A 19,234-nucleotide genomic window follows, 5' to 3' on the forward strand; every position below is an offset into this window, starting at 1 on the left:
ATGTCTAATTGGCTGTTAATCTCATCCAGTGTATTTTTCATCTCAGTAATGATAGCTTTCCTTTTTATAATGTGATTTCAGGTAGAGATTTTTTTAATGTCTCTACTTAATATGATCAATATATTTTCCAGCAGCTTGAACATATGGAATGTGGGTATAATAACTTTTAATGTTTTTGTCTACCAATTCTATACTCTGTGACATTTCTGGATCAGTTTATATTGATTAATATTCTTCTCCTCATCAGCTGACTATTCCTGCTTCTTTCCATTCCTGGTAGGTTTAGACTGGATGTCAGACACTACAAATTTTATAAATTTTATCTTGTTGTATGCTGGATATTTGTATTCCTATAAATATTCTTGAGCTTTGTCCTGGGAGTATAGTAAAATTACTTTGAAACAGTTTGGTCCTTTCAGGTCTTGCTTTTAAGTTTTTTTGGGTAAGACCACAGCAGCACTTAGTCTAAGTCTGCCCCATTACTAAGGCAAAAACCTTTCTTGGTACCCTATTCACATGCCTTGTGAATGATGAGGGTTTCTACTACAAGTGAGGGAAAAGGGAACCATTTCTAGCTCTGTGCAAGCTCCAGGGACTGTTCCCTCTAATCCTTTTAGGTGGTTCCTTCTGCTGAGTACTTGAGAACATCCCTCTGTATATCTCCGGTGTGCCTAGTCTGTGTAGTCCTTTCCTCTCTGGCATTCGGCCCTGTAGCAATGTTAGCCACTTTAGCCTCCTTAGACTCCACTCAGAGACTGACAGTCTCCTTGAGTTTAGGAAACAGGTCTGGGAGTCTGGGGAAGCCTTATTAAACAAGACAGATTAAAGATCATCTTCTTGGTGTTCTTATAGAAACATAACACTCAGCTACTTTGTGAAAAAATGTAAAAATTTAGAATATACAGTAACTCCAAATCAAATGCCAGAATGAAACAAAATTTATTAAATGAACACATGTACTCATTCATTCAGCAAATACTTATTTGTAGACCTACTATGTCCAAGTATTTCCCAGGCCCTGGAGGAATACAGCAGTGTATTAGTCTGTTTTCACACTGCTGATAAAGACATATCCAAGACTGAGTAATTTATAGAGAAAAAGAGGTTTAATGAACTCACAGTTCCATGTGGCTGGGGAGGCCTCACAATCATGGTGGAAGGCAAAAGGCACATCTTACATGGCAGCAGACAAGAGAGAATGACAACCAAGTGAAAGGGGTTTCCCCTTATAGAACCATCAGATTTCATGAGACTTATTCACTATCACAAGAACAGTATGGGGGAAACCACCTCCATGATTCAATTATCTCCCACTGGGTCCCTCCTATAACACCTGGGAATTATGGGAGCTACAATTCAAGATGAGATTTGGTTGGAGACACAGACCAACCATATCAAGAAGTGAAAGTCCCAATGCACAAGCAAGGATGAAATGGGAATGGGGACATATGATAACTGAAGAGCCAACTTAGAGGTTTCTGATTATCTGCAAAGGCAGCCTCCCACATTGGCAACTTCAAAGCTACTTGGACTCTTCACTCAACCAACAGAGAAAAGAAGCAGAGAAATATCTCCCACTGAATGATGTACCCTGTGCTTACAGTATTTGCCGGCATTAGTTCACTCTCTTCATTCCTTTTCCAACAGTGATTTTCAACTTTTTTTCAGCAGAGAGGACCTTATTTGCTACCTTCATTTTTCCAGTCTACACATTCAGCAGTCAACGTAAACAAAAGGAAACACCTTTCTCTGTTTGCAATTTGAATCTGCCTGTATGTAGTAGTTTGAACCTTTAAGAAGCAGCCAGGGTTTCCTCAAAGCTAAAGCTAGCCTTTACCATAGAAGTAGGATAAAAGGCTGAGTGCAGTGACTTACATCTGCAATCCCAGCACATTGGGAGGCCAAGGTGGGAGGATCGCCAAGAATTTGAGACCAGCCTGGGCAACATAGTGAGACCATGTCTCTACAAAAAGTAAAATAAAAATTAGGCAGGTATGGTGGCACATGCCTGTAGTCCTAGCTACTTGAGAGGCTGAGGTGGGGGGATACTTGAGCCCAGGAGTTTGAGGCTGCAGTGAGCTATGATCAGGCCAGTGTACCCCAGTCTGGGAAACAGAGCAAGATCCCATCCTTAAAAAAAAAAAAAAAAGAAATAGGATAAAAATGTCTACATGTAGTCTGCAGAGAACTGCTCTAGAACCCCTGATCATACGATTTAAAATAAATCCTCAAAGAAATGCAACTTTGACTCCTCCAAAGCATGACTCCTGAATGCTTCCAAAATTTCACAACTTTTCCTGCTGCAGTTGATTTTTGCATATATCTTATGGCCACTACCACTATTACAGGCTTAAAAGTATAGAAAGTAATAACAATAATCTCATCTGCCCCTCCAAACACTCTCAAAACAAACAAAAAATATGCCAGCTAAATAGCTTTACAATAAACAGGTCATTTCAAGAAAAGACATCTAATTATGTTGACTCTGATTACTAGTAATAACTTGGAAGTCTTAAGAAATTTAACAGTTCAGCTTAAAACAATTAAACAGAACTATTGAGGATAAAATCACCCCCTAGACTCAATATATCTACAGATACAAAAAGAATTAGATGGCTTGCTGATTCATTGTCCCTTCTGTTCCCAGTCCCAAGTGCCAAACACATCAGAGAGCAGATATTAAGGCTTCGTTAAAATCAGAATTCATAGGAGGAAAGAATTTTTCAGCAGCATGATTTTTACATTTGATTTTTCAATTTTGGATCCTGAACATTCCAAAGTTACAGAACTGAAAAATATAAACATATAAGGAAAACTTCCCATTCTATGTATATATGTATGTATGTATGTATTCCATTTATATAAGTCAAACATGGGAGTTGGGCCTTCAACTAATAGACACTGACCTCAAGGTCATTTGGAGTATGCAATCTTTTTATCGATAAATCCTTTCTTAAAGGATATGAAGGCTCTCTGGACAAATATGCATTGTATATTACAATCATACAACTTCTAGTTATATCTATTTCCTTCATCTAGCAACAGCTTAAACCCGTACTCAATTTGGAAAATCCTTAAAAGGAATCTCTACTCACCACTTTGAGCACTGCATTAAAACTCTAAGAGGAAACTTGCCAATTCTCAGCAATGAAACTATCAGAAGAAGCTCTAAGCAGGAACACTAGGAGATTAGTGTACAAATAGATGATGTTATGTCATGTCAGGGAAAGGTAAACAATATACTTTATTTCATTGTACTATCTGCAGAGCGTACACATTGCTCCATATGCTCTGACAGTACTAAGCTACTTTCTAGCAAAATATTCATGGGTTATTGTATGATTAATGAATATTGTTAGTGAAGGAATGATTGAAAGAATTAATGGCTTAGGTTGGTAAGGTTAAGCAAAACCTCCATGTGATTTTTTTCAAAAAGACAATGAGATACACTAAAAGCATTTTAGCAAGGCAAATAAATGTCAGTGTTACAACAAATGGAGTTTCATTTAGTGGACAGCTAGTTAGTAGTAAAACTACTAGCTTTAGTTACTTAAAACCACTTGTAAGAGGGCAAAACCACTTTGTTAGTAAAACCGTTTATAAGATGAACACAGTTTCCAAGCCTGAAAGAATTATTTTTTGTCTGAGAAAATGAGAGACCATGATGCTTAAAAAAAACCATCACTCACAGATTCCTTTCCCATCTTCTTTTGTAGACGTGTTTGCCACTGGACGGCTTGCATGACAATGGCTTCCCACCTTCTTTCAAGATTTACAATGATCAGCTGCATGGGCTGGTGGTCTGCATTCAGATTGCAAGTCTCCCGGTCATCCAAAAGATGCTGGCATAGTCGCAGAATGGAGGCAACTCCTCGACGTCGTTGCTTGATTTCACGACAGAGGGACTGCAACATAGAGAGCAACCAATCTATAAGTGTTTATACGGCAAAGTTCCCTAAAACATGAAACACCTTCTTCCATCATAATTTCAAATTGTAGTGATACACTCAGCTACCAACAATAGGACAATAAGAAGAGCTCTGATGTCTCTTTTAGAATGGAGGCCTTCTACAGAAGCCCAATATGCTAAAGAATTTAGCTGCATCCCATTCCTCCACACTTTTTCACTGATTTATCCCTCTGAAATGTAGGGTCCCCCTTGACACCTGAGTAATTAACAATTTCCAGTCTGATGAAATGAATCACTTAGGTCAGATGAATGCCAAACAGATTGAAATGCTATGACATAAGGTCAAAGGAAACACAAAAGATACAAAAATCCTCTGAAAAGAAACAGAATTTTTCCAAATTTACTCCTACATTCTTTGGAGGCAAAAAGTTCAGTTTTCTACTGGCTGAGAACAAGTTAAATAAGATTGCAAAGAATTTTTATATATAAAATCTATTATCTGAAAAAAAAAGATAAGAAATATTCCTCTTCCGAAGCTTGATTAACAGAGCAATAATGTTCTGAAAGCGAAAATTAAGATACTGGATTATTACTGCACTATTTGTTGGTTGCCGTGTTTCTTTTAATAGACATTCACACAATTTAAGAAGGACATGCATGCATCAAAATACCATTTTGCCCCCAGAAGCATTTGTATTGCTGCAGTGACCGTAAACTGAATGATTCAAGCAAAATAGTGGGTACACATGTCTAAAAATATTATATCCTTTCTTTGCCTACGGATAGTATGTAAGTGATATTCTAATTCACAGCCTTCAGGAGAAATGATGATTATATCCACAAACATCACTGAATTACTAATCTCTTTCTACTGCCACAATTGGACTGTTCTAACAGTTAACAGATTGCTTATTAATCAACAAGGGTAAACAAGACAATGCAATTTCATTTAGTGTGAGAGTTTTAATGCCTGAAAGTATTTGTGCTTAAAATGTTAATCTAGATAAGGCTTCATTAGAAGAAATCTTAAAATGATTAAGTGTGGTACGCTGAAATGTGCATGGAGTGGGGGTATTAGATCAGCAGGTGGACATTTCATACAGATGTTCCACTTATTGATACAATGCATGCTATAGCCATTTAAATGACCCTAACTCAGTAATGGCTGGAATTCTATTATTTCTGTAATGAGAGAACTCTGTACCTTTAATATTTCTGAATTTTAAATAAAGAGAATGACAAATTCCCAAACCTCTATTTATGGCAAAATATGACTAGAAATTTTATTATTCAATTTATACCAGTGCAGCAGTTTCAGTTATGTTTCTTGAACTTATCCTTATTTATTTTCCTAGAGTTCATTATTATTTTCCTATATAAGTCCTGATATAACCACTATGTCTGACAAATTTCTTTACTGCTGCTACTAATTGGTTCAGTGCTGAATGAGGAGAAATGCCTAAGACATTGAAAGATAAAACTTAAGCCTACTAAGACGACAAGCATTGTTTCCATCTCTTCTACAACCCTGTCAAATGTCTCCCCTCAACCCCACACGCATGTTCTCTTTCTCTCTCTCCCTGTCTCTTCTCTCTCACACACACAAACACACACACACATCCACACACACCCTTCAATTTATCTCTTGCTCTAGAACAACTCTTGGGCAAGTCATACTATGAAGGCCACCTAATACGTGCCAATTTGGGGCCCAATATTAAACACTTCAAGATAACATTATGGCTAAATGAAACTGGCCCAAGTGAGTACTCTAAATATTAATATTAAGGATTTGGGGTTTTGTTTCTGTTTTGTTAACTTGTTAAGAGTCAAGGCCTAGAAAAATCGAAAGAGATGTTTCTGTGTCACAGAACTGAATTCTGCAAAACTCTCTTTAAAATAAAGTCAACTAGCATAATAACTGTATTTCTTAAGCCAACAAAAAGTCCCAAAGTTCTTAGCCAAATGAAAATTTACAATGGATGGCACTAAAGATATATGCAGAGTTAGCACAGGCCACATCAGGTAACATTTGCAAAGCACCACAAATAGACTTCATTCACCTTATAGGCATTTTCAAATTTCTGAAACAGGACACGTGAGGTTGCTGGGAGAAATTTTTCATAAAGATCACTGGCCATAAATTTTTTTGTAAGTATCTAGAATGTATCCAGTATTTAAGTATCTAGGTGATCCCCACTCCTATCTTAATTTGAATCAATCAAGATGAATATAGTGGTTTAAAAACTGAGAAGGCAGTTACTGTTGATATTCAATATCTGACTTTTGGATATTCACAATTCTGCAGGGTTTTTTTTGTTTTTTTGGTTTTTTTACTTTAAATGAACAAAGGGCTTAGTCTACATTCTGAATTAAAAATTTATCCTACATGTGCACTTGGGAAATAATGCTACTTTTAAAAAGGAGGGGAAAATTGGAAATTTTACATGGCCAGCATATTTTTCAGTACTTTTTTATACCTAGAAGATATAATTAATAAAATAACATTCTTCTACATAAATGGGCTTCCATGACAGCCATTAAAATATACATATGCATTTATAATCACAAATGCTTAATAAATAAAGTCAGTAGATTTGCTGGCAATGTTTCTTAGAATCAGTAGTTTATATTATTTCCATAAATATGCATAGATATTAACAAACAATTATTATAACTATTTTTGGCTTCATTTCAGAGAAAATGTGCTTTGAAACAGAAACTCAAGGTAAGTAACCTAAGTAAAGCACAGAAATAAGACAAACACATCCCTACCTCCCTGATCTCCTCAAACGTGTACTGCACTTTCCATATGCTAGGCACTGTTTCAGGAACGAAGGCTTCAAAAAGGAGCAAGTTCCCTTTTTCCCTTAAGAAGTTGAGAGTCTACTGGAAGTAAACTATACAAATAAGTGTAATATCAAGTATACTTCAGAGAGGAAGGTGCTAACAGAAGTATGTGCAAGTTGCTATTAAAAGAGTCAATGAAATCTTCAGGGGAATGGTATGAACCAGATGGACCAAGATGGGTAGTGGTGGTTATATGGGTAGAAGGCTGAGAGGTATGTTAAAATGGAAAACAAGTAAGTAGCCTCTGGCAGTGGGAATGCCTGGTGTGTTGGGGAGAGAGAGTGAAACAGTTAGAAAAGGAAGTTGGAAACAGAAAAGTTTGAAATGCTTTTCATTATTGCCATTTTTAAGCATTTTCCTTGACATCTAATGAGATCATGTTGGTTCCCACGCAAGTCATATTGCCTTCCCAGAAAACTATAAAGAAGAGGGAAACAAAATTTAAAAAGAAAGAAAAACACAACTATCAATATGCCTAAGAAAGGGATTCCAAATGCTTTCATATTTGCTTATAATTTGCTAATCTTTAGGCAATTTCATCTTGCCAGGTTAAATCTATTAGTATGGAGGTCATTATCTGTCTTTTCCCCCCCTTATAATGATCTCTGATCCACATTATAAGGTAGTTACCAATAGGCTGAAGACTTTTGTTTCACATTTGCAAACTGTCAATTTGATTTTCAATTTACCAGTGGCAATGCACAGGGGTGTTTTTTGGTTTACTTGGGTTTTATTCCTCTACTGACTTCCTCTGTCACTTTTTCAAACTGTTTAAACCAATCATATTATTGAACAAATGTGCAATATTATTCTTCACATTGGCTTCAGTTTAACACCATTGAAGTTAAGACTTTCAACACTGGTATTTAGTCTTCATTATGTATCAAATATGTGCATATATGCAAACATATTACATAGATATTTACTTATATTTACTTGTATACACATACTTGACATTTAATGTCATACAGTTTATAAAAGGATATAAATAAGCTTATAATAAAAGAACAACTTCATTTACACCAAGAACTGTTACAGCAAATGAGATGTAAGAATCAGATCAGAGGCCGGGTGCGGTGGCTCACACCTGTAATCCCAGCACTTTGGGAGGCCGAGGCGGGCAGATCACGAGGTCAGGAGATCAAGACCATCCTCACTAACAGGTGAAACCCCGTCTCTACTAAAAAATAAAAAGACAAAAATTAGCTGGGCGAGGTAGGGGGCACCTGTAGTCCCAGCTACTCGGGAGGCTGAGGCAGGAGAATGGCGTGAACCTGGGAGGCGGAGCTTAAACAAATTTAACTGAGAAACTCCAAAGTAATTTGTCTCCAACATTTATTACATAATTTAACTTTGTAGGTTGATTAAACATCATTAGGCAGGCCAATATGAACAAAGTGGTGGGACTTTAGCTGATCTGTTACATTAAAAAATAACAACAACAACAACAACAAAAATAGCCTATGAAGCAATTCCCACTTTTAGACTTCACCTTCTAAACTGATGAACAGTTTAATATCAGTTGAGCATGGCTTCTATGTGGCAAGCACAACAAAGAAGGTACAATCTCCCTATATGATTATGTACCTGCCTTCAATCTAGTTGGAGTGAGGAAACATACAGAGAGAAGGGAAGCATGAACGAACACAGGTGACTTCCAGTTTAAATATTATCAGGAGGGGCCAGGCGCAGTGGCTCACATCTGTAATCCCAGCACTGTGGGAGGAGGAGGCAGGTGGATCACCTGAGGTCAGGAGTTCAAGACCAGCCTGTCCAACACGGTGAAATCCCATCTCTATTAAAAATACAAAAATTAGTTGGGTGTGGTGGTGGGTGCCTGTAATCCCAGCTACTCAGGAGGCCGAAGCAGGAGAGTTACATGAGTCCAGGAGGTGGAGGTTGTAGTGGACTGAGATCGTGCCATTGCACTCCAGCCTGGGCTTCAAGACAGACACTGTCTCAGAGAAAAAAAAAAAAAAAAAAAAAGTCAAGAGAGCAGCTCCATCCCATAGTTGTAACAGTTTCCTAAAATTTTCCACGTGTTTTGCTGTCTGCTCTTTGTCTGCTACCTATGACCAGATTTTCTACAACAAGGGTCCTCAGAGTACAGTGCTCAGGCCAAGCAGTATTCACATCACCCAGAAACTTCAGAACTGCAAATTCTCTGATGCTACTATAAATCTTCTGAATCAGGAATTCTGGGGTGATGCCCAATGAATTATGGTTTAAGAAGCGAGCCCTATAAGTGATTCCAATACATGCTAAAGTTTGAGAACACTAGTCTACAGGAAATAAAGAAACTTAGTTTTTAGATAAGATGATTAATCTAGCTGAGTAGACTTTTTAAAGTATAAAAATATTAATAGAATTTTTACGTTGTAATTCTGGAGTGAAATTGGTAGCCAAGAGACTAGGGACCACAATTGTTGATGATCAATTCCTTCTTATTTTTATCAAATGACTGAAAAGAAATGAGTGAATCAATGAATAGATCTTTTCATCCAGTGATATCTTTATGTTACTAGTATTTTCTTGATGACCTCCAGAATTTCCAGTGCAATTATGTATGAGGTCATTTGGATCCAGTATTTGGTGATTTTACTCTTCTTTGTCATTTTTATCAAATAGGTCATTTGCTAATTAATGACTCTAATACATATGGCATTGTGCTAAGCTAAAAAGAAACTCTGCTTCCAGAAAGCACACATAATAAAGCGAAACAGTGATGATTAGTTGGAAGGTACAAGGTATTCAGGTACAGATAATGTTAATGCCTGAAGCTATAGTCTAATAAGAAATAGAGTAAGTGGAAAAAATGAGAGGCTATACTGGTACCTCTATGCTTCTTTAGAAGATGCATTTGTCTGGCTGCTTTGAGATCATTGTTTTGTGGGGGAAGGTTGGAAATGATAATTTTCATAGCAATAAGCATTTATTGGGCATCATTTATGTGCCAAACTTCATACTTTTCATTACAGAATTAGCGTTAGTGGATAAGAGGCATGTAATAAAATGTACCTGCTCTTAAGAGCTGGTGGCAAAGAGAAGACTGATTCCTCAAAGTGAGAGACATAAATACAAGGCAAAGGTTTTAGGTAAGACCTAACCCATCAGGTTGTAGTATGTTCCAAATAAGGTAAGGGAGGTGAATGTGCTTTGAGAATAGTGAGGCCATGACCCAAATGTAAGGTGTGATTGATATATATGCTAAACTATAGGCACTGAGTTTGAGAATAAAAAAGATCATTATTAACTGGAGCAGACAGATTAGGATTTATGGTACTAGAACCAGGCTGTGAAAGTTGCTGAAGGTAAGAAAGGTGGAGAGAAGAGAGGATAGGCATTACAGGTTGGGGAGCACACATTTTAAAAGACCAAGAAGGCATAATTTTTGTAACATTTTAAAACAAGATGGAAGTTCAAGTGGGGTGTGGTAATAATCATTATTCGAGTATTGATCTGTCCATCCAAATGTACGTATTGAGTGCCTTTTATTTGCCAAGCAGTGCTCTCAGTGGTGGGGATATAGCAGTGAGCAAGATACATAAAATGTCTACTTTCATAGAACTTACATTCACATTTGTATGCATGTGAGTGATGAGAAGCTGGAAACAAAACATGAAATATACAAGAAAATATCAGACAGTGATAAAAGCTATAAAGTAAAATAGGGTAATATGACAAAAGTAGCTGGGGAGTTATTTTAGTTTGGGTTTTCAATAAAGCTTCTCTGGGAAGGTGACTTCACATAATAACAAGTTCAATGCAGAAACAAAATATCACCTAGTGTTCTGATGGTGTAATAGCGTAGACAAGATAATGTTCATACAATCAAGACTAATTTATGCCATAAAAGACTTATTTTACAGTTAATTATGGCATAATAAAGATTAAATATAGGATACCTTTCAATAAAATAAGTAAAATTAAAAAGCTCTGGTATAATTAAGTCAGGAAAGAATAGTCTTTTCAACAAATGGTGCTGAGACAACTGGATATCCACATGCCAAAGAATGAATTGAACCCCTATTCCACACCATCTACAAAACTAACACAAAATGGGTCATACTCTTAAATGTAAAAGCTAAAACTATAAAAATCTTAGAAGACAATATAGAGGTAAATATTCATCATGTTAGGGACAATGGTTTTGTAGATATAACATCAAAAATAGAAACAGCTTTTGACTTCGTAGGCAATGGCTTCTTATTTATGACACCAAAGTATATGCAACTTTTGGGCTTCATCAAAATTTAAAGCTTTTGCACTTCAAAGTATACCATAAAAAGTGAAAAGAAAAACCACAGAATGGGAGAAAATTCGAGACCTGTAACTCAATTTTTTAAATGGACAAAGTATTTGAATAGACATTTCTCCAAACACATACAAATGGCAAAAAAATTTAAAAAGGCTCAACATAATCAGTCATCAGAAAAATGCCAATGTAAGGCATAATTAGATATTACTTCACCTCCTAGTAGGATGGCTAAAAAGGAAATAACAAGTGTTAACAAGGATGTGGAGAAATTGGAACCCTCATCCCTCAGTGGGATTGCAAAATGGTGCAGCCACATGAGAAAACCGTATGACATTTCCTCAAAAAGTTAAACATAGAATTTCTGTATGATCCAGCAATTTCCTCTTGAATACATACCCAAGAGAAATGAAAACATATTGAGAGGTGACAGCATGCTGGCAGCCCTCGCTCGCTCTCGGCGCCTCCTAGGCCTCAGCGCCCACTCTGGCCGCACTTGAGGAGCCCTTCAGCCCACTGCTGCACTGTGGGAACCCCTATCTGGGCTGGCCAAGGCCCGAACTGACTCCCTCTGCTTGCCGGAGGTGTGGAGGGAGAGGCACAGGCGGGAACCGGGGCTATGTGTGGCGCTCAGGGGCCAGCACAAGTTCTGGGTGGGCGTGGGCTTGGCGGGCCCTGCACTTGGAGTGGCCAGTCAGTACCGCTGGCCCCGGGCCCTGAGGGGCTTAGCACCTGGGCCAGCAGCTGCAGAGGGTGTGCTGGGTCCCCCAGCACTGCCAGCCCACCCGTGCCACACTCGAATTCTCACCAGGCCTCAGCTGTCTCCCCACAGGGCAGGGCTCGGGAACTGCAGCCTGCAATGCCCCATCCCCTCTGCCCCGGTGGGCTCCCTGTGGCCCAAGCCTCCCCGACAGGCGTCACCCCCTGCTCCACAGTGTCTGGTCCCATTGACCGCCCAAGGGTTGAGGAGTGCGGGCGCATGGCGTGGGTCTGACGGGCAGCTCCACCTGCGGCCCTAGTGTGGCATCCACTAGGCGAAGCCAGCTGGGTTCCTAAGTTGGGTGGGGACTTGGAGAACTTTTATGTCTAGCTGGAGGATTGTATATGCACCAATCAGCACTCTGTGTCTATCTTGGGGGTTTGTGGATGCACCAATCAGCATTCTGTATCTAGCTAATCTGGTGGGGACTTGGAGAACTTTTATGTCTAGCTAAAGGATTGTAAAAGCACCAATCGGTGCTCTGTGTCTAGCTCAAGGTTTGTAAACATGCCAATCAGCACTCTGTGTCTAGCTCAAGTTTTGTGGATGCACCAATCAGCACTCTGTACCTAGCTAACCTAGTGGGGACTTGGAGAACTTTTATGTCTAGCTAGAGGATTGTAAACACACCAATCAGCACTCTGCCAAAATGGACCAATCAGCTCTCTAAAATGGACTGATCAGCTCGCTGTAAAATGGACCAATTAGCTCTCTGTAAAATGGACCAATCAGCAGGATGTGGGTGGGGTCAGATAAGAGAATAAAAGCAGGCTGCCTGAGCCAGCAGTGGCAACCTGCTTGGGTCCCCTTCCATGCTGTGGAAGCTTTGTTCTTTCGCTCTTTGCAATAAATCTTTCTGCTGCTTACTCTTTGGGTCTGCACTGCTTTATGAGCTGTAACACTCACCGTGAAGGTCTGCAGCTTCATTCCTTAAGCCAGTGAGACCATGAACCCACCAGGGGGAATGAACAACTCTGGATGGGAGGAATGAACAACTTCAGACATGCCGCCTTTCTGTAACACTCACTGGGAAGGTCTGCAGCTTCATTCCTGAAGCCTGCGAGACCATAAACCCACCAGAAGGAAAAAACTCCAGACACATCTGAACATCAGAAGGAACAAACTCCAGACACACCATCTTTAAGAACTGTAACACCCACTGCAAGGGTACATGGCTTCATTCTTGAAGTCAGCAAGACCAAGAACCCACCAATTCTGGACACATTTTGGTAACCACAAAGAGACTACTGCCTATCGCCAAGCAGTAAGACTATTGCCTATCGCCAAGTGGTAAGACTATTGCCTATCACCAAGCAGTCAGTACCATCAGATCCCTTTCGCTTGCTATTCTGTCCTATTTTTCCTTAGAATTCGGGGGCTAAATACTGGGCACCTGTCGACCAGTTAAAAGCAACTAGCGTGGCTGCCAGACTAAAGGCACGGGTGTCAGGCTTTCTGGGAAAGGGCTCTCTAACAAGCCCCAACTCTTGAGTTGGGAGAGTTCGCTTGCCTGGAACCAGCTTCCACTTTTCCTATACTTCTGGGCTGAGCCAAGGGTCGACAGAGAGGAAAGCCATTGAGCTCCAGGGTCCCGACAACAAGTTGGTTGACCCTGCAGCCATGAGTGGAACTCTAAAAGGCAGGTCGCCCAAGCAAGACTCGCCCCTCTATCCTATCTGTCCTGACCCTTGCCCCCGGGTCCTAATGCCTGCCACACAAACTTCCTCTCGCCTCTTCTCCGAGGCTAGCCCCGCTTCAAAAAACCACTCCCTGTTTCTGGTGCTTTTCTAGTTTCTCTTATAAGAATGATTTATAGTATAAACTCCAGGACTCTGTTACCTTTTTTAGGCACCCAGGCTCACCAATCAGAAAGACATAAGTTTTGCCCAAAGCCCCATTTTAGGGGGTACTATCGGGAATTTTAGGATCCCGCCTCAGACTAGCAGGCCTAACAAAAGCTATGCCTGAAGCTAGGATATGGGGAGCCTCAGAAATTGTATCCTTCCTGTTCATATAAGTGAGGACAAAAGGCATCACTCTTCCAACCCTGGAGATCCCTTCCCTCCCTCAGAGTATGGCCTCCACTTCATTTTTGGGACATAACATCTTTATAGGACAGGGGTAAGGTCCCAATACTAACAGAAGAATGCTTAGGACTCTAACAGGGTTTTGAGAATGCGGTGGTAAGAGCCACTAAATCCAATTTTTCTCGGTCCTCTTTGTGGTCTAGGAGGACAGGCAAGGGTGCAGGTTTTGAGAATGTGTCAGTAAGGGCCACTAAATACAACCTTTGTCAGTCCTCCTTGTGGCCTAGGAGGAAATCTAGTGTTTCTGCTGCTGTGTTGGTGAGCACAACTATTCCGATCAGCAGGGTCCAGGGACCGTTGTGGATTCTTGGACAGGAGAAGAAACAAACAAACCATAACTGCGGGTGGTTTTGTCTTTCAGATGGGACACACTCAGGCATCAACAGGCTCACCCTTGAAATGCATCCTACGCCATTGGGACCAATTTGACCCACAAACCCTGAAAAAGAGACAGCTCTTTTTTCTGCACTGTGGCCTGGCCCCAATATTTTCTCTCTGATGGGGAAAAATGGCCACCTGAGGGAAGTACAAATTACAATACTATCCTGCAGCTTGACCTTTTCTGTAAGAGGGAAGGCAAATGGAGTGAAATACCTTATGTCCAAGCTTTCTTTTCAATGAAGGAGAATACACAACTATGCAAAGCTTACAATTTACATCCCACAGGAGGACCTCTCACCTTACCCCCATATCCTAGCCTCCCTATCGCTCCCCTTCCTATTAATGATAATCCTCCTCTAATCTCCCCTGCCCAGAAGGACATAAGCAAAGACATCTCCAAAGGACCACAAAAACCCCCAGGCTATCGGTTATGTCCCCTTCAAGCTGTGGGGGCGGGGGGAATTTGGCCCAACCCAGGTACATGTCCCTTTCTCCCTCTCTGATTTAAAGGCGATCAAGGCAGACCTGGGGAAGTTTTCAGATGATCCTGATAGGTACATAGATGTCCTACAGGGACTAGGGCAAAACTTTGATCTCACTTAGAGAGATGTCATGCTATTGTTAGACCAAACCCTGACCTTTAATGAAAAGAATGCGGCTTTAGCTGCAGCCCAAGAGTTTGGAGATACCTGGTATCTTAGTCAAGTAAATGATAGAATGACAGCCGAGGAAAGGGACAAATTCTCTATCGGTCAGCAAGCCATCCCCAGTATGGATCCCCACTGGGACCTTGACTCAGATCATGGGGACTGGAGTCATAAGCATCTGTTGACCTGTGTTCTAGAAGGACTAGGGAGAATTAGGAAAATGTCCATGAATTATTCAATGATGTCCACCATAACTCAGGGAAAGGAAGAAAATCCTTCTGCCCTCCTCGAGCAGCTACGGGAGGCCTTCGGAAAATATACTCCCCTGTCACCTGAATCACTTGAGGGTCAACTGATTCTAAAAGATAAGCTTATTACCCAATCAGCCGCAGATATCGGAAGAAAGCTCCAAAAGCTAGCCCTGGGCCCTAAACAAAATCTGGAGGCATTTTTAACCTGGCAACCTCAGTGTCCTATAATAAGGACCAAGAGGAACGGCCCAAAAGGAAAAGTGAGATCAAAGAAAGTCCGCAGCCTTAGTCATGGCCCTCAGACAAATAAACCTTGGTGGTTCAGAGAGGACAGAAAATGGAGCAGGCCAATCACCCGGTAGGGCTTATTATCAGTGTGGTTCACAAGGACACTTTTAAAAAAGACTGTCCAATGAGAAACAAGCTGCCCCCTTGTCCACGTCCACTATGCCGAGGCAATGACTGGAAGCTACACTGCCCCAGAGGATGAAGGTTCTCTGGGTCAGAAGCCCCCAACCAGATGATCCAACAACAGGACTGAGGGTACCCAGGGCAAGCACTGGCTCTTGTCATCACCCTCACTGAGCCCCAGGTACATTTCATTGAGGGCCAGGAAATTGACATCCTCCTGATACTGGTGCGGTTTTCTCAGTGTTAATCTCCTGTCATGGATGACTGTCCTCAAGGTCCGTTACCATCTGAGGAATCCTGGGACAGCCTGTAACCAGGTATTTCTCCCACTCCCTCAGTTGTAACTGGGAGACTTTGCTCTTTTCACATGCCTTTCTTGTTATGCCTGAAAGTCCCACACTCGTATTAAGGAGGGATATATTAGCCAAAGCTGGAGCCATTATCTACATGAATATGGGGAACAAGTTACCCATTTGTTGTCCCCTACTTGGGGAGGGAATCAACCCTGAAGTCTGGGCATTGGAAGGACAATTTGGAAGGGCAACAAATGCCTGCCCAGTCCAAATCAGGTTAAAAGATCCCACCACTTTTCCTTATCAAAGGCAACATCCCTTAAGCCTTGAAGCTCATAAAGGATTACAGTACATTGTTAAACATTTAAAAACTCAAGGCTTAGTAAGGAAATGCAGCAGTCCCTGCAATACCTCAATTCTAGAAGTACAAAAACCAAATGGTCAGTGGAGACTAGTGCAAGATCTTAGACTCATCAATGAGGCAGTAATTCCTTTATATCCTGTTGTACCCAACCCCTATACCCTGCTCTGTCAAATACCAGAGGAAGCAGAATGGTTCACAGTTCTGGACCTCAAGGATGCCACCTTTTGTATTCCCCTGCTCTCTCAAATACCAGAGGAAGCAGAATGGTTCACAGTTCTGGACCTCAAGGATTCCACCTTCCATATTCCCCTGCACTCTGACTCCTAGCTTCTCTTTGCCTTTGAGGATCATACAGACCACACATCCCAACTTACGTGGACGGTCTTGCCCCAAGGGTTTAGGGATAGCCCTCACCTGTTTAGTCAGGCACTGGACCAAGATCTAGGCCACTTCTCAAGTCCAGACACTCTGGCCCTTCAGTATGTGGATGATTTACTTTTGGCTACCAGTTCGGCAGCCTTGTGCAAGCAGGCTACGCTAGAGCTTGTGAAGTTTCTAGCTAATCAAGGGTAAAAGGTGTCTAGGTCAAATGTGCAGCTTTGCCTACAGCAGGTCAAATATCTAGGCCTAATTTTAGCCAGAGGGACCAGCGCCCTCAGGAAGGAATGAATACCGCCTATACTGGTTTATCCTCACCCTAAAACATTAAAACAGTTGTAGGGGTTCCGGGGTTCCTTGGAATCACGGACTTTTACCAACTATGGATCCCTGGATACAGTGAGATAGCCAGACCCCTCTATACTCTAATCAAGAAGACCCAGAGAGCAAATACTCATCTAGCAAATTGGGATACGAAGGGCAGGTTATGCCATAGTCCGTGATGTAACCATACCTGAAAGTAAGCCTCTTCCCCCAGGGACCAGTGTCCAGTTAGCAGAACTAGTGGCACTTACCCGAGCCTTAGAACTAGGAAAGGGAAAAAGAATAAATGTGTATACAGATAGCAAGTATGCTTATCTAATCCTACATGTCCATGCTGCAATATGGAAAGAAATGGAGTTCCTAACTTCTGGGGGAACCCCCATTAAATACCACAAGGAAATTATAGAGTTATTGCATGCAGTGCAAAAACACAATGAGGTGGCAGTCTTACACTGCCGAAGCCATCAAAGGGGAAGGAGAGGGGAGAAGAGCAGCATAAATGGCTGGCAGAGGCAGGGAAAGACCAGCAGAAAGGAAAGAGAGAAAGAGACAGGAAGTCAGAGAGACAGAGAGACAAAGAGGGAGTCAGAAAGAGAAAGGCAGGAGAAAGAAAGGAAGAGACAGACAAAGAGGGAGTCAGAAAGAGACAGAGACAAAGGAGAAGTCAAAGAGAAAGAAAAACAGAAGTAATAAAGAAAAAACAGTGTACTCTATTCCTTTAAAAGCCCCCAGGGTAAATTTCTAAACGTCCACCCAGCCAAGGCATATTCTTCTTATGTGGAACATTGATCCGTATCTGCCTCCCCACTAACTGGACAGGCGCCTGCACCTTAGTCTTTCTAAAGTCCCAACATTAATATTGCCCCAGGAAATCAGACCTTATCAGTATCCCTCAAAGTTCAAGTCCGTCAGCACAGAGCCATACAACTAATACCGCTACTTATAGGGTTAGGAATGGCTACTGCTACAGGAACCAGAATAGCCGGTTTATCTCCTTCATTATCCTACTACCACACACTCTCAAAGGATTTCTCAGACAGTTTGCAAGAAATAACAAAATCTATCCTTACTCTACAATCCCAAATAGACTCTTTGGCAGCAGTGACTCTCCAAAACTGCCGAGGCCTAGACCTCCTCACTGCTGAGAAAGGAGGACTCTGCACCTTCTTAGGGAAAGAGTGTTGTTTTTACGCTAACTAGTCAGGGATAGTACGAGATCCCACCTGGCATTTACAGGAAAAGGCTTCTGAAATCAGACGCCGCCTTTCAAACTCTTATACCAACCTCTGGACTTGGGCAACGTGGCTTCTCCCCTTTCTAGGTCCCATGGCAGCCATCTTGCTGTTACTCACCTTTGGACCCTGTATTTTTAACCTCCTTGTTAAATTTGTTTCCTCTAGAATTGAGGCCATCGAGCTACAGATGGTCTTACCAATTGAACCCCAAATGATTTCAACTAACAACTTCTACCCAAGACCCCTGGATCGACCTGCTGGCACTTTCACTGGCCTAGAGAGCTCCCTTCTGGAGGATACTACAACTGCAGGGCCCCTTCATCTCCCCATCCAGCAGGAAGTAGCTAGAGCGGTCATCAGCCAAATTCCCAACAGCAGTTGGGGTGTCCTGTTTAGAGGGGGGATTGAGAGGTGGCATGCAGCATGCTGGCAGCGCTCGCTCGCTCTCAGCGCCTCCTCGGCCTCAGCGCCCACTCTGGCCGCACTTGAGGAGCCCTTCAGGCAGCCGCTGCACTGTGGGAGCTCCTATCTGGGCTGGCCAAGGCCAGAGCTGGCTCCCTCTGCTTGCGGGGAGGTGTGGAGGGAGAGGTGGAGAGGTGTGGGCAGGAACCAGGGAACACGGGCTAGCGTGAGTTCTGGGTGAGTGTGGGCTCGGCAGGCCCCACACTCAGAGAGGCTTAGTCCCGGAGTGAGGGGCTTAGCACCTGGGCCAGCAGTTGCAGAGGGTGCACCGGGTCCCCCAGGACTGCCAGCCCACCCGTGCCACACTCAAATTCTCATCAGGCCCTAGGTGCCTCCCTCCAGGGCAGGGCTCAGGACCTGCAGTCTGCCATGCCCGATTCCCTCCACCGCAGTGGGCTCCCGCGCAGCCCAAGCCTCCCTGACGGGCGCCACCCCCTGCTCCATGGTGTCCAGTACCATCAACCGCCCAAGGACTGAGGAGTGCGGGTGCATGGCGCAGGTCTGATAGACAGCTCCACCCGCGGCCCTGGCACGGCATCCACTAGGTGAAGCCAGTTGGGCTCCTGAGTTGGGTGGGGAACTTGGAGAACTTTTATGTCTAGCTGGAGGATTGTATATGCACCAAT

At 42.0% G+C, this 19,234-nt stretch overlaps 1 protein-coding gene across 1 annotated transcript in view; it reads right to left on the minus strand.

The window, feature by feature from the left end:
• AKAP6 (A kinase (PRKA) anchor protein 6) overlaps positions 1-19,234 on the minus strand; it is a 520,177-nt gene that overhangs the window by 57,984 nt on the left and 442,959 nt on the right. The window contains exon 13 of the mRNA XM_011999517.1: positions 3,690-3,905. Within this exon, the coding sequence (XP_011854907.1) occupies positions 3,690-3,905 (216 nt within the window). The remainder of the gene's footprint in view (positions 1-3,689; positions 3,906-19,234) is intronic.

Source organism: Mandrillus leucophaeus, unplaced genomic scaffold (assembly GCF_000951045.1).
Source record: "Mandrillus leucophaeus isolate KB7577 unplaced genomic scaffold, Mleu.le_1.0 Scaffold596, whole genome shotgun sequence".
Taxonomy (NCBI): Eukaryota; Metazoa; Chordata; class Mammalia; order Primates; family Cercopithecidae; genus Mandrillus; species Mandrillus leucophaeus.